This window comes from Molossus molossus, unplaced genomic scaffold (genome assembly GCF_014108415.1).
Source record: "Molossus molossus isolate mMolMol1 unplaced genomic scaffold, mMolMol1.p scaffold_m16_p_10, whole genome shotgun sequence".
Taxonomy (NCBI): domain Eukaryota; kingdom Metazoa; phylum Chordata; class Mammalia; order Chiroptera; family Molossidae; genus Molossus; species Molossus molossus.
In genome coordinates this window covers 100,842,144-100,856,624 of record NW_023425345.1, presented here as the reverse complement: position 1 = coordinate 100,856,624, position 14,481 = coordinate 100,842,144, and the positions used below count along the sequence as shown (strand labels likewise).

At 40.1% G+C, this 14,481-nt stretch overlaps 1 protein-coding gene across 7 annotated transcripts in view; it reads left to right on the top strand.

Moving 5' to 3' along the window:
- Positions 1-5,756, top strand: part of PAN3 (poly(A) specific ribonuclease subunit PAN3) — a 153,689-nt gene extending 147,933 nt beyond the window's left edge. For 5 of the 7 annotated variants that reach the window (XM_036251003.1, XM_036251004.1, XM_036251002.1 and 2 more), the window contains one exon: positions 2,865-5,756. In XM_036251003.1, coding sequence (XP_036106896.1) covers positions 2,865-3,005 — 141 coding nt within the window. In that variant the 3' untranslated portion in view covers positions 3,006-5,756. The remainder of the gene's footprint in view (positions 1-2,864) is intronic. The other 2 variants (XR_004958279.1, XM_036251007.1) reach the window with 2 other exon arrangements.
- Positions 5,757-14,481: the final 8,725 nt, after the last annotated feature.

Genomic DNA, 14,481 nt, shown 5'->3' with positions numbered 1-14,481 from the left:
TTTTTATTGATTTTAGAGGTGGGGGCGAGAGAGAAAAACATCGATGTGAGAGAGAAGCATTTATCAGTAGGTTGCCTCCTGTACCCACCCTGGGGATTGAACCCACAACCTAGGTACGTGCCCTGACTGGGAATCAAAGCCACATCCTTTCAGTATATGGGATGACATTCCAACCAACTAAGCCACACTGGACAGGGCTCTACTTAAATTTTAGAATAGGACTTTTTAAACACCTAAATTGTTCTGGATCTTTTTATTGTAAATGTTGCAAAATGAATGCCTCCCCAACCCCTTTATATTGTGTTTTATTTACATGTTATTTTGTTATACCAAATAAAACAATGAGTGGGAAAACAGCAAAAACAGTTCTGTGCTTAAGTATTTTTTTTAAAGTTGAATTTCTTCCAAGTCATTCTGAGTCATGTTGAAGGTTCTGCATGTTATAAGTTAATTTACTGTTAACTACAGGTATGCTAATCAAGTATTACATTCGTAAAAGCACAGTACTAGTAATGTCAGTAGGCTCAGCGTTGTAAATGGGAAATTAGGGGAAAGATATGTCATAAATTCACTTGAGAGGTGAACTTTGCGTTTTTTGAAAGGGCTGAGAGAGATACAATTTACAGAGTAATGAAGGAATGCGTTTTCCTTATGGATGACAGTCGTCCCTCGCCACTTCGCGCTTCGACTTTTGCGGCTTCACTCTATCGCTGTTTTTTCAAATATATTAATTAAAATGCTGATTGAGACAGGGAAAATAATACAGCACACGCTCGGTTGTCTGAGTCAATTATACACCCCTGTATTAAAATTAAAATTCCTGTACGTACGGACTGTAGGCCTATGTATTCAAGCACCCCAGGAATCCTTCAACGCCAGGTGCAACCGCTAGAGTCTGAACCGGATTAACGCGATAAAGGAGGGACAACTGTACTTAGAATTACAGAGCCTAGGATGGGTCTCCAGAAGTAAATCCTAGGCTTTGTATAGGTTTTTTTTTATCCTCACCCGAGGATATTTTTCCACTTTTTGTACAGATAGAGTGGGAGGGAGAGAGAGGAAGGGAGAGAGAGAGAGAAACATCGACGTGAAGAGACACATCGAGTGGCTGCCACCCACACGACCAACCAGGGCCGGGAACAAACTGCAACCGAGGTACATGCCCTTAGCGGGAACCGAACCCGGGTCTCTCCGGACCGCAGGCCGACGCTCTAACCGCTGAGCCAAACCGGCCAGGGCTTTGTATAGGTTTTTATCTATACTAGGTTAACAGACTGTGGCCATGGGCCAAATTCATTGAGTGGCCTGTTCTTTTGTACAGCCTGTAAGCTAAGAATAGTTTTTCTATTTTTAAAAGATTGTTTTAGAAAACAAAAAACTAATAAGGGTTATGTAGCAGAGGCTATATGTAGCCCTGAAATTTAAAGCATTTATTAATGGCTCTTTATAGAAAATACTTGTCCCCTGGTCTCAACTGTCCCTAAATGACAGCACTAGGGGAGAAAATACTGGCTGTGTCACATGACTGAGAACTGTTACTGTATATTGCTAACCCTCCAGGGAAAATACATGATGTTTTGTTTTTTTACGCACTACTTTGTCATGTTTGAATTTCCTTAAAATTCTTTAGAGTATTGTCAATAACCTACATTAGGATAAAACAAAACTGGATGTACCCATATGATTTATATAATCATTTGCCCTTTTCTCTTAAGGGGAAACTTTTTTCTTGAGCAATGAGAGGAGAATAATTCTATCAGATTTTAGATAATGGTACCCATAGTATCAAAGTACCAGTAACTAGAACTGTGTAGAACTGGTATAAACACTGACACGTAGATCTGATGGAATAAGGTGGGGACAGTGTCATTTAGAGATTTTTAAATGAGTATTAGGATAATTGAAAATTTGAAGAGCGTTCTATTTCATGTCATAAAATAACTAGCACAAATAAAATCTATTCCAAACCTAAAAGTGACAGTTTTCTAAATTTGGAAAAGAGAGCAATACATTTAAAAAGAGGGATGGCCATATTGATGATATAAAAATAAAATTTAACATAGCTTTGGGTGGAAATAATGACTGAAATTAACTGGTAAAATGATTTTGAAAGTTTAAGTCTTCAGAATTAATTTTAAAAAATTAATGAAAAGAGAATAAAAGTAGACATTGAAAACTAACAAAAAAGAAGGGAAGACCATAACAAAATAACTTATTTGATGGACTGAGGATTAGTATTTATACTTTATAGAGAGCTCATTGAAATACTACTGCTGAATTCTTGTAAAGGCAGTAAACGGGCATTCACACAGGTGGAAATAACAAAAGTGAATGTGTGAAAGCGTTTGGTAATGTTAATAACATTGTAAATTAAAACAGCAAGACTCTCATTGCTGCTAAATTAGTACAACTTATAAATCAATGGTATCTGATATCCTTGGAAAGCAATTTGGCTGTATGTAATAAGCTGTAAAAGTTCTTATACTTTCTGATTCAGTGTACTTTTTAAGTCTAAGGAAGTAATTCTACAGGAAAAAAAAGTAGATGAATACGTTCATTGCACTGTAATTTGATAAAAAAATATGGGAGATATTGGGGGAATAATTAAATTATGGTATATAATGCAAGTGATTAGGAAAAGCATGAAAGATAGGGAGAAACATAGGCGGCGTTTGTGTGAATAGCATCTACGCTGAAAGCGTGTACCTGCTGATGAATGATGTATGAAATATTTATGTGTCCAGAAGCGAATGTGACAAAACCTTTAAATTCTTTATATCATCATTACAAGTGTTGTCTTAAAATCGATAAAGTAGATAATCTTCTGCATGGTATAAATTTTGTATTTTATGTATCTGTTTCAGTTAGATGCTGGTGTGCCAGAAAAAATAAGCCTCATTTCCAGAGATGAGAAGAGTGTACTTGTGGTGACTTACAGTGACTTAAAGCGCTGCTTTGAAAACACTTTCCAGGAACTGATCGCAGCTGCCAATGGTCAGTTGTAGTATTTGTAACAGCAGCAGGACATGACTAAGGAACTGAACCGGTAGAGAATTGCACTACAGCTGAACTGTTTTCATCATCTCATTTCACATCCGGGAAACTAACAGAAGATGAGCAAAGCTGCTTGCCTTTCAGTCAGGTACACTGTTACTTGAAAGGAAGAATGTTTCAATCATCCTAGAGCTGTGGCTGCCACTGGGGCCATTATCTGTGAAGAATTTATTTTAGATTAAGGAGCACCATTAGGCAAATGATGTTCCAGCTTTGGTTTTTATCACTTGTATATGCACTAATTTTAATTTTTTAAAGACTTTTTTCTGATCTTTGAACTTCTGCCACATTGTATACTTATTAAGGGAATCTGTTTAAAGGACATTTTTGGGAAACAATGCTGGGCAGCATTTTTGTCACTGAGGGTTGCAGAATTTGCTCTTTTGGGGATGGGTTGCCCTGGATAGTGTAATGGACCAGGTAAATAATTTCACAGAAGTTCAGTCTAGTGTATCCTTCCTGTAAGAGCATTGTAGGCCATCTCTATGCCACACACTGTTAGTTCAAGTGGAGACTTGGGGTTTTTTTGTTTTGTTTTTAAGAACACACAAAGAGAAATATCAGTTAATTGTTAGATATGAATTCTCCTGTTACTTGACTGAAATCCTTTCTGTAAGGATTGAATAAACAGTAACTAAAGGAGTACATAGAGCTCTTTGCTCCAAATTCAACCAGATTCTTTTGTAAAAAAGGTGTTTCCCTGCTAGTCAGATACTTTTTACATTTATGCAATCTTTTTTAAATAGAAAAAAAAATAAGAAATTGTGTTGAAGGCCTGAAATTCAGAAGTATATTTGCTTTAGCTTCTTTCCAGTTTTCTTTTTTTGTATAAAGTTTTGTTCTTTGAACCACAGCTTTATTATGGTACTTTACACTGGATACAGACACAGAGACACTGTTCAGAAGATGAACTAAACACAGCAGTGGTCTGGCATCGAGAGCTTCCAGAGTCTTACAGCCCAAGATGGAGGGAAACAATCTGCTGTGCCTTTGCAGTCACTGCTTAGCCCAAAGTTGTAGTCCTTTTCCTACTCACTGTGGGGTGTTCCTGAGCAAGTCAGTCTCAGTGCGGAATTTTCCTCCTCTTACCTTTCTGAATATTTGGACGTGCAGCTGTCGCCAAACTTGGTTATTCATGGAATTTCTTGTTAATGAAATATTACACTTTGATACTGAAGACTGCCAAATACATAGGAATTTCTCTCTCACAGTCGCAAGGACTGTCTCCTTCCTGCACTGACTGTCCTCCTGGCACTGGGTGCTCCGTGCAGCTCGGGAGAAGGGTGGGAACCCGAGGCCAAGGAAGACTCCAGCACTTGCAACTGATGTCGTGGTCTTCAATTTTAATAATTATACATATTTGTAGTTTTCAGAGAAGTTTTTAATATTTCTCTGTCCACTTTTTATAAGCTTTAAAATGATTTTCTCTGCCTTGAGATTTGCATCGAGAACAAGCACCTCTCTCACCTGAAAGCTTTGAAGACGAGAGACACGTCCCCTGTTGTGACGAGTGTGTTTGAGGCCACATGTGGCAGCATCAGTTCAAAAGAAAATCAATGATTGCATTTGATCTGGACGGATTTTAAAAGAACATAATGTTCAATATTCAAAGGATAATTAACGTTTGCCACCGTGATGTTCTTTTTATGTAAAAGGAACAAGAACTTGGAGACATTAACATGCAAAAGTCTTTTATCATTAGCTCATGTATTTGAGGACGAGCAGCTGTCTTTTTATATGTTTTTTGACAAATCATATTGTAATTCTTTTGTATAAAAAAGAACTACTTGTATTCTAGAAGAAATATGAAATGCTTAATTTATAAGCGGGCTGGAGATTTTTTCCAATATTGTTTTCTTTGAAAATGAAAGGGGATCATCTATTTTAGTTTTGGGGTCTGGGAACTTTTGAAAATTTAATTTGTGGACCAATATTTTACGAAAGCTAAGGAAGGGCAGGGGTAAAAATAGGGCTTGAATTTCTCATTCTGTATAGACCAGCAAACTTCCCTCTGCAAGGCAGGTTCAGATCACAAACCCAGAGTGTTTGTGTCATCTATATGCTAGTTTGCTTCAGCCCGGAGCAACCTCAGGACTCGGTGTGAATTATAAAAGGTATACAGCTGATAAGTTTTCATGAGTAAGTATTGTCAGCCTGGAAACAGCTGGTGTCAGGTAATACATATTTTTTTAAGCTTTGTTTTATATTTATTTTTCATTTAGTTTTTACTGGGAATGGTTTTCAATAGAACTCTTAGTTCTGCTTAGGTGTTTTTTTGGGGAAGCCCTCTTTTCCATAGTATAATTCCATTTAAGAGGTTGTCTAAAAGTTAGTCTTTTAAATTAATAGGAAGATCTTAATATCTGAAAATAGTCAAATTAAGGGTGTAAACGTCCCACACCTTCCTGTTACAGTAGATGAAGCACAGAAAGGACAGCCCTGGAATCATGTCACGTTGGTCATTCCAACTTCCTGTACCTGTTTTAAATTCTGTTGTGTATTTACTTCATTGTAAATATTTTTGAGGGTACCTTTGTATTTTGCTTTTGACCTTGGTTCTGTGATTTGGATGTCAGCAACTTCCCTAAAAAGCACCAGTATGTTAAGTTCTAATGTCACAATCCCAATATGGGTTATTCATCTTTAATCCTGTTTTCAGTCTCTATGTGTACAGCAGTATTTTTAATAAAGAATTACAGAGAGAAATTTGTCTTTTTTGTTGTTTTTACCAGTTTATTTAAAAAGATAATTTGTTGAATGATAGGAGTTTAAAAGCCTATTTCCTGCCTATTTTGGAGGAATTTTTGGTCTCTGGATGGAATTGTGGCAGATGTGTTGATTTATCAAGTATCCATTAAATGTCTACTTGGATCTGTTCTAGGCACTAAAAATGCAGATAAGTGTACTTGTTACTTACAAAATGTACAGTTATACCCAGACATGCTTATATACTACATGGCTTGCAGCGAAGTTCAGGAGAGAACGCCCGCTTAGGTGGATGGATGGAGGGACACGTAGCTGGACTTCTCAGTGCTTCGCTGACCTACTTAGGTGACGGTGCCCTTCCCCAGGTCCCTCTGAGGCACTGTTCAGAAGAAAAGGGTGGATAAAGAAAACATGGCAAAATGTTAACATTTGTTGAATCTGAGTGTTTATTGTGGGTTTTGTTTGTTTGGTACGTTTGAAATGAAAAGTTGAAAAAAAAAACCGTACAGAAAAAGTGACAAGGGACGTTAGGCATAGGTGAAGGGGAACTAGAGTAAAGAAGGAAGGATTATTTTCACCTGAAGGAACTGGTGAGTTGGTTTTAGGAATTCAGAAAAGGGAGAGAATACGTGCAGAAGATTTATTTATTTATTAAATTAATCAATTTATTCTTGTTACAGATGTTTCTCCTTTTTACCCCATTGATTCTCCCCTCCTCCTCCCTCCCTGCCCTGTCCCCAGCTTTGTTATCCATGTCCATTGTTCATGCATACATGCATATAAGTTCTGTGGTTTATCTCTCCCCCACCACCCCCTCTTCTGGGGATTGTCAGTCTGTACCTCACTTCCATGTCTCTGGGATTACCCCATTCCTCAGACGGTTATGTTCATTATATTCCACAAATAAGTGAGATCATATGATACTTGTCTTTCTCTGCTGGGCTTATTTCGCTTAGGATAATACTTTCCAGGTCCCTCCATGTAGTCTCAAAAGATAAGAGATCTTTCTTTCTTACAGCTGCATAGTACTCCATTGTGTATATGTACCACAGCTTTTTTATCTATTGGTCTACTGATGGACACTTGGGCTGTTTCCAGATCTTAGCTATTGTAAATAGCGATGCTACAAACATGGGGGTACATATATTCTGATTGGTGTTTCAGGCTTCTTAGGGTATACTCCTAGAAGTGGGATCACTGGGTCAAATGGAAGTTCAATTTTTAATTTTTTGAGGTAACACCATATTGTTTTTCATAGTGGCTGCACCAGTCTGCATTCCCACCAGCAGTATACTAGAGTCCACTTTTCTCCACACCTCACCAACACTTGTTGTTTGATGATTTGTTGATGGCAGCCATTCTGACAGGTGTGAGGTGATACCTCATTGTTGTTTTAATTTGCATCTCTCTGATGATTAGTGATGTTGAGCATTTCTTCATATGTCTCTTAGCCATTTGTATGTCCTGTTTGGAGAGGTGTCTATTTAGTTCCTCTGCCCATTATTTAATTGGGTTCTATGTCTTCCTTTTGTTGAGTTGTATGAGCACTCTATATATATTGGAAATTAACCCCTTATCTGATACATCATTGGCAATTATGCTCTCCCATACAGTGGGTTGCCTTTCCGTTTTGATGATTGTATCTTTGGCTGTGCAGAAGCTTTTTAGTTTGATGTAGTACCATGTGTTCATTTTCTCCTTGGTTTCTGTTGCCTTAGGTGATGTATCAGTGAAAATTCTGCTCCGTATGATGTCTGAAATTTTGTTGCCTACAGTTTCTTATAGGATGTTTATGGATTCATGAGTCACATTTAAGTCTTTTATCCATTTTGAGTTTATTCTTGTGTAGGGTGTAAGTTGATGGTCTAGTTTCATTTTTTTGCATGTAGCTGTCCAATTTTCCCAACACCATTTACTAAAGAGACTGTCCTTACTCCACTGTATGCTCTTGCCACCTTTGTCAAATATTAATTGAGCATATTGCCTTGGGTCCATTTCTGGGTTCTCTGTTCTGTTCCACTGGTCTATATGCCTATTCTTGTGCCAGTACCAGCTGTTTTGATTACAGTGGCTTTGTAGTATAACCTGAAATCTGGTAATGTGATCCCTCCAACTTTGTTCTTCTTTTTCAAGATTGCTGTGGCTATTCGAGGTCTTTTTTGGTTCCATATGAACTTTTGAAGTATTTGTTCTAGTTCTCTGAAGTATGCCATTGGTATTTTGATGGGGATTGCATTGAATCTATAGATTGCTTTGGGTAATATGGACATTTTAATGATGTTAATTCTTCCAATCCATGAACAGGGTATGTGCTTCCACTTTTTTATATCTTCCTCTATTTCTTTTTTCAATGACCTGTAGTTTTCTGCGAATAGGTCCTTTATTTATTTGGTTAAGTTTATTCCTAGGTATCTTAATTTTTTGCCGCAACGGTAAATGGGATTGTTTTCTTAGTTTCTCTTTCTGTGAGTTCATCATTGGTGTATAAGAATGCCATCGATTTCTTGACGTTAATTTTGTATCCTGCTACCTTTCCAAATTCATTTATTAAGTCTAGAGAATTTTTGATGGAGTCTTTGGGGTTTTCTACGTATAGTATCATGTCATCTGCGAATAATGACAGTTTCACTTCCTCCTTTCCAATTTGGATCCTTTTATATTTTCTTCCTGTCTAATTGCTGTGGCTAAGACTTCCAGTACTATGTTAAATAAGAGTGGCGAAAGTGAGCATCCTTGTTTTGTTCCTGTTCTTAAGGGAAATGCTTTTGGTTTTGCCCATTGAGTATGATGTTGGCTATAGGTCTTTCATATATGGCTTTTATTATGTCAAGATATGATCCCTCTATTCCCACATTGCTGAGTGTTTTTATCAGAAATGGATGCTGGATTTTGTCGAAGGCTTTTTTTGGCATCTATTGATATGATCATGTGGTTTTTATTCTTCATTTTATTTATGTGGTGCATCACGTTTATTGTTTTGCGAATATTGTACCAGCCTTGCATCCCTGGGATGAATCCCAGTTGGTCATGGTGAATAATTTTTTTGGTGTATTGCTGGATCCGATTTGCTAGTATTTTGTTCAGGATTTTGGCATCTATGTTCATCAGGGATATTGGCTTGTAGTTTTCTTTCTTTGTAGTGCCTTTTTCTGGTTTTGGAATTAGAATTAGGCTGGCTTCATAAAACGAGTTTGGAAGTCTTCTTCCTTCTTGAATTTTTTGAAATAGTTTGAGGAGAATGGGTGTTAGTTCTTTGAATGTTCGGTAAAATTCCCCCGTGAAGCCATCCGGGCCTGGGCTTTTGTTTGCTTGGAGAGTCTTGATTAAATCTTCAATTTCTTCTGTTGTTATTGCTTTGTTAAAGTTTTCCATCTCTTCCTGGTCCACTTTTGGGAGACTATGTGTTTCTAGAAATTTGTCCTTTTTGCTTAGATTGTCGAATTTGTTGCCATATAATTGTTCATAGTAGTTGTTAACGATCTTTTGTATTACTGTGGTGTCAGTTGTTACTTCTCCTCTTTCCTTTATGATTTTGTGTATTTGGGTTCTCTCTCTTTGTTTCTTGGTGAGTCTAGCTAAGGGTCCATCACTCTTGTTTATCTTTTCGAAAAACCAGCTCTTTGTTTCATTGATCCTTTGAATTGTTTTTTTTTGGGGAGGAGGGCTCTATGTCGTTTATTTCTGCTCTGATCTTTACTATTTCCTTCCTTCTACTTGCTCTGGGGTTTTCTCTCTAGTTCTTTAAGTTGTGAGGTTTGATAGTCTATTAGAGATTTTTCTTGTTTTTTGAAGAAGTTCATTGCTGTAGTGCAGTGAACTTCCCTCTCAGAACTGCTTTTGCTGCATCCCATAGATTTTGTGTTGTGTCTTCATTTTCATTGATTTCCAGGAAGTTTTTAATTTCTTTTTTGATCTCTTCGGTAACCCATTCATTGTTTAATAACATGCTATTTAGCTTCCATGTGTTCAAATGTCTTTGCATGTTATTGTTGCAGTTGATTTCTAGTTTCATGCCATTATGATCTGAGAAGATGCTTGATACGATTTCAGTCTTTTTGAAATTGTAGAGACTTAGTTTGTGTCCTAACATGTGGTCTATTTTTGAGAATGTCCCATGTGTACTTGAGAAGAATGTGAATTCTGTAGTTTTGGGATGTAATTCTCTGTAGATATCTTTTAAATCCATTTGATCTAGTGCTTCATTTAGAGTCTCTGTTTCCTTGCTAATTTTTTGTCTAGAGGATCTATCCAGTGATGTCAGCGGGGTGTTGAAGTCCCCTGCTATGATTGTATTGCTATCGATTTCTCCTTTGAAGTCTTCCAGAAGATATTTAATATATTTTGGTGTTCCTATATTGGGTGCATATATGTTTATCAAGGTTATATCTTCCTGTTGGATAGATCCTTTCAATATTATGTAGTGGCCTTCTTTGTCTCTAGTTATGGCCTTCATTTTGAAATCTACTTTATCAGATATGAGAATTGCTACCCCAGCTTTTTTTCCTTTCCGTTTGCTTGGAAGATTTTTTTCATCCCTTCACTTTCAGCCTATGTGAGTCTTTTGTTGTGAGGTGGGTCTCTTGTAAAAAACATATAAATGAGTCATGCTTTCTTATCCAGTCAGCTACTCTGTGTCTTTTTATGGTTGCATTCAATCCATTTACAGTTAATTATTGATATGTACTTATTTATTGCCATTTTTGTTTAGTGTGGTTCTATTTTTCTTCCTCTTTCTCCTGCTAATTACAGCAGTCCTTTTAACATTTCTTGCAGTGCTGGTTTGGTGCTAATGTATTCCCTTAGCCTTTTTTTTTTGTCTGGGAAGCTGTTTATTTGACCTTCTATTTTGAATGATAGCCTTGCTGGGTAGAGTAGTCTTGGATTCAGATTCTTGTTTTTCATGACCTTGATTACCTCATGCCATTCCCTTCTGGCCTGTAGTGTTTCTTGTGAGAAGTCAGCTGAGAGCCTTATGGGGTTTCCTTTGTAGGTAACCTGTTGCTTATCTCTTGCTGCTTTTAGGATTCTCTCTTTGTCTTTAATTTGTGGCATTTTCATTACTATGTGTCTTGGTGTGGGCCTGTTTGGGTTCTTCTTACTTGGGGCTCTCTGTGCTTCTTGAACTTGAATGCCTTCTTCCTTCACCAAATTAGGGAAGTTTTCTGTCTCTATTTCTTCTAATATATTCACTAACCCTTGCTCATTTTCTTCTTCTTCGGGGACTCCTATGATGTGAATATTATTACATGTCCAGTTGTCCCATAGTTCTCTTAAGCTGTTTTCCTGTTTTTAATTGTTTTTTCCTTTTGGTTTTCTGATTGGTTGATTTTTTTTTCTACCCTATCTTCTAATTCACTGATCCGGTCCTCAGCTTTCTCTACTCTGCTATTTAGACTTTCTAATGTGTTTTTAATTTCTGATATGTCATTCTTAATTTCTTCTTCGTGGTTTTTAATTTCCAACTGGTTGATTTTCTAGATTTTTATGTCTTTACTCATGGTGTTCATGTCCTTACACATGCTGTTGAGCTTCCTCAAGATCATGGCTCTGAATTCTAGTTCTGTTAGCTTGCATAACTGCACCTTATTTATCTCATCTTCGGTAGAGGTCTCTTGTTCTTTCATTTGGCTTTTGTTTTTGTGTTTCACCATTTTGGCTATCACAGTGGGTTCTGGAGTCTGCCAAATTTTCCCTGTGGGTGTTGGTGTTCTGCTGTTTGTGGCTCCCTCTCCTGGGTTTGGATGAGGCAGGGAGGACCCACTTTAAACACCACTGTCAAGTCTTATTTTCCTGGTTAGAGTTGCTAGCCCAGGGAACGGTAGTTATCCTCTAGCTTTTTTGCCTGGAGGTTATTAGTAGGGGTCACCTGAAGCACCTTGGTTTCTGAGTTGAATGAAAAACTCCCTCAGGTGCTCAGAGTAAGAATTTCCCGAGGATGGGCAGATGCTGGTTGTTAATGAGCCTCAATTATCATTTCAATGGTCCACAGGATGGGGTTGCATCTCTGAGGGAGGGGCTGCCGCCTCTCCCCAGGACCTTAGGAAGGAGTAAGATGACCACAGTCCTCCGAGGCTCCTACTCAGCAAAAGCTCTGAGCGCCCTCCAAACCCCGAGTGTCCCCACACAGTTCCAGTCCAGTCTCCCTCCCTCTGCCGGAGCCCAAGGTGAGTGGCTGCTGCTAATTTAGCCTCTGTCCTGGCTCTGTGCTGTGGAGCCGCCTGGGACTTTAACCTGATGGCACTGCTCCCAGCTAAGGCCTTCGCTACCGACTGAGGCTATAGCAGCTCCCAGCCGAGGTCGCAAGTCCCAACCGAGGTCGCAGGTCCCAGCCGAGGTTGCAGGTCCCCGCCCAGGCCGCTGCGGACCGTGCGCTCCCGGCCCCCTCTCGCGTCCTCACAAGCCTACCAGGATTGAGTCGGTGTCCCTGGTTATGCGGTCCTCCAAGCTGTCTTTCGGTTGCCCCTTCCTGACGAGTTGTCTTTATTTTTGTTGTAATTCAAGTTTGGTCCTGGGAGATGGTCTGTGTAGCTCCATTCACTCCGCCGCCATTTTCCTCCTCCCCAGAAGATCTTAAATGTAGAAATATCTTGAAAAAAAATCCATGGCCCTGGCCGGTTTGGCTCAGCGGTTAGAGCATCGGCCTGTGGTCCGTAGAGACCCGGGTTCGGTTCCCGCTAAGGGCACGGACCTCAGTTGCAGTTTGTCCCCGGCCCTGGTTGGTCGTGCGGGTGGCAGCCACTCGATGTGTCCCTTTCACATCAATGTTTCTCTCTCTCTCTCTCTCTCTCTGTTCCTCTCTCTCCCTCCCACTCTACCTGACCAAAAGATGGAAAAATGTCCTCGGGTGAGGATGATAAAAAAAAAAAAAGAAAAAAATCCATGGAGTCAGATATAAATTAAAATTTACCATTGCGGGTTCATAGAGAGGAAGAGATACTAGTCTGCCTAGAATTGAGGACGTGCTGAGGGAACTTTTCGGTTTAAATTTCTTAGGAGAAAATATTAGAAATGCTGTTAAAGTTAGGCGGATGTTATATCTGATACACTGGCAAATGGAGATTCTACGCTGTATTGTTTTCATCTCCTGTGCTCGGAATGGGAAAAAAAGGGGGTTCTCTGCCTCCACCCTTAGCAAGTGCATGATTAGGACCCATCTGTAAAATAGCCTTCTATAAAAATGGGGTGAGTAGATTTAAAAATGCGGAAAGGGGATTTAAAAATGCATGTCCTTAAAGTGTATTTTAAACAAGATGCCTGGTGGTTAGGAAACCAGGTTGCCGGAACAAGACCACCTGAGCCCAATACCGGCTGTACCATCGAGAGCCCCGTGATGGTGGGCAAGCCCCGTGCCCACTTAGTGCCACAGTTGGATGAATTCAGAGCCACTCGGTCGTGAATTATTTGTTGAATGCTTACTATGTCGGGCATTGTCCTGGGAGCCGAACAGCTGGCTACCGCGGACGGCATTCCTGCTCCCACCGAGCTCTCGTTCCAGCAGGAAGAGGACAAGGTGTGGAGTTGTTGAGAAGAAACAATGGTTATGGGAAGAAAAGAGCGTGGAGGAAAGGATGTGGGTGGGGTTGCCAGCTTTAGCAAATAAAAATAGAGAACTCCAAGTTGAATTTTGGATAAACATAATTTTTGTTAGCATGATTATGTCTTAAGTATTGCATGGGACATAGTTAAGTTAAATTCTCTGGGTAAGAGGGGTGAAGGGATTAAGGACAAAGAACAGACTCATGGACGCAGTGCGGGGGAGGTGGAAGAGGCCCACGCGGGGTAAGTGGTGACGGAAGGAGACTGGGGTGGTGAACACAGTACAGCACACAGATGATGTGTTACAGAATTGCATATCTGAAACCCATATGATTTTATTAACCAATGTCACCCCAATAAAAAAATTAAAAATATTTAGCTGCAATTCAAATGTAACTGGCCACCCTGAGTTTCATCTGGTAACTCGATGTGGGGTATGGTGGCAGTGATAGAGTTTCACATGGGATGGCGTGTGGTGGCTCCCGGTTGAGCAAGGACTTCCAGTGCGGGGCAGCAGCCATGCGGGCGCTGAGGGAGCGGAATGACAGGTCTGCACATGTGCCTGGGCGCCCGAAGACGGGCAGGAAGGCCATGCGGCTGGAGGAGTGGTCAGAAGTGAAGACAAAGGTAACGAGGGAAGAAGTGTCCTGTCAATCATTCAAAACCCTTTGGGCTTTTACTCTCAGTGAAAGGGGATCCCGCAGGAGGATTGGGAGCAGAGGGGCTCGCTGCAGGGTTTGCGAGGAGCCCTTTGGCTGCTGGTTAGCATGTCTTGCTGTGAGCACGATGGCAGGGTCTTGGCCCGGAGTGACAGCAGAAGAGGCGGGGTGAGGTGGCGGGGCTCTGCGTGTATGTTAAGGGGGCGCCCACTGGATGTCCTGATCTATTGGACATGGAGCAAGAAGAGGGAAGTCGAAGATTCCGGCCCATTGCTGGGGGAGGGCTGCACTGCACTGGAGGAGACTGTCAGGGACAGAGGGTTTGGGGCGGCAGGGCGGGGAGCAGGGGGAGTGGGGAAAGAGCTGTGAGTTTGGTCCGGGGCCTGTTAAGTTTGAGGTGCTAAGTAACAGTTGTTCTGGTTTGGTAATAAGCAACTCCAAACGTAATGGCATAAAACAACCATTTTCTTATCCTCGGGGCTCTGGGGTCAGGAATGTGGGCAGGGCACAGCCGGATAGTCTCTCT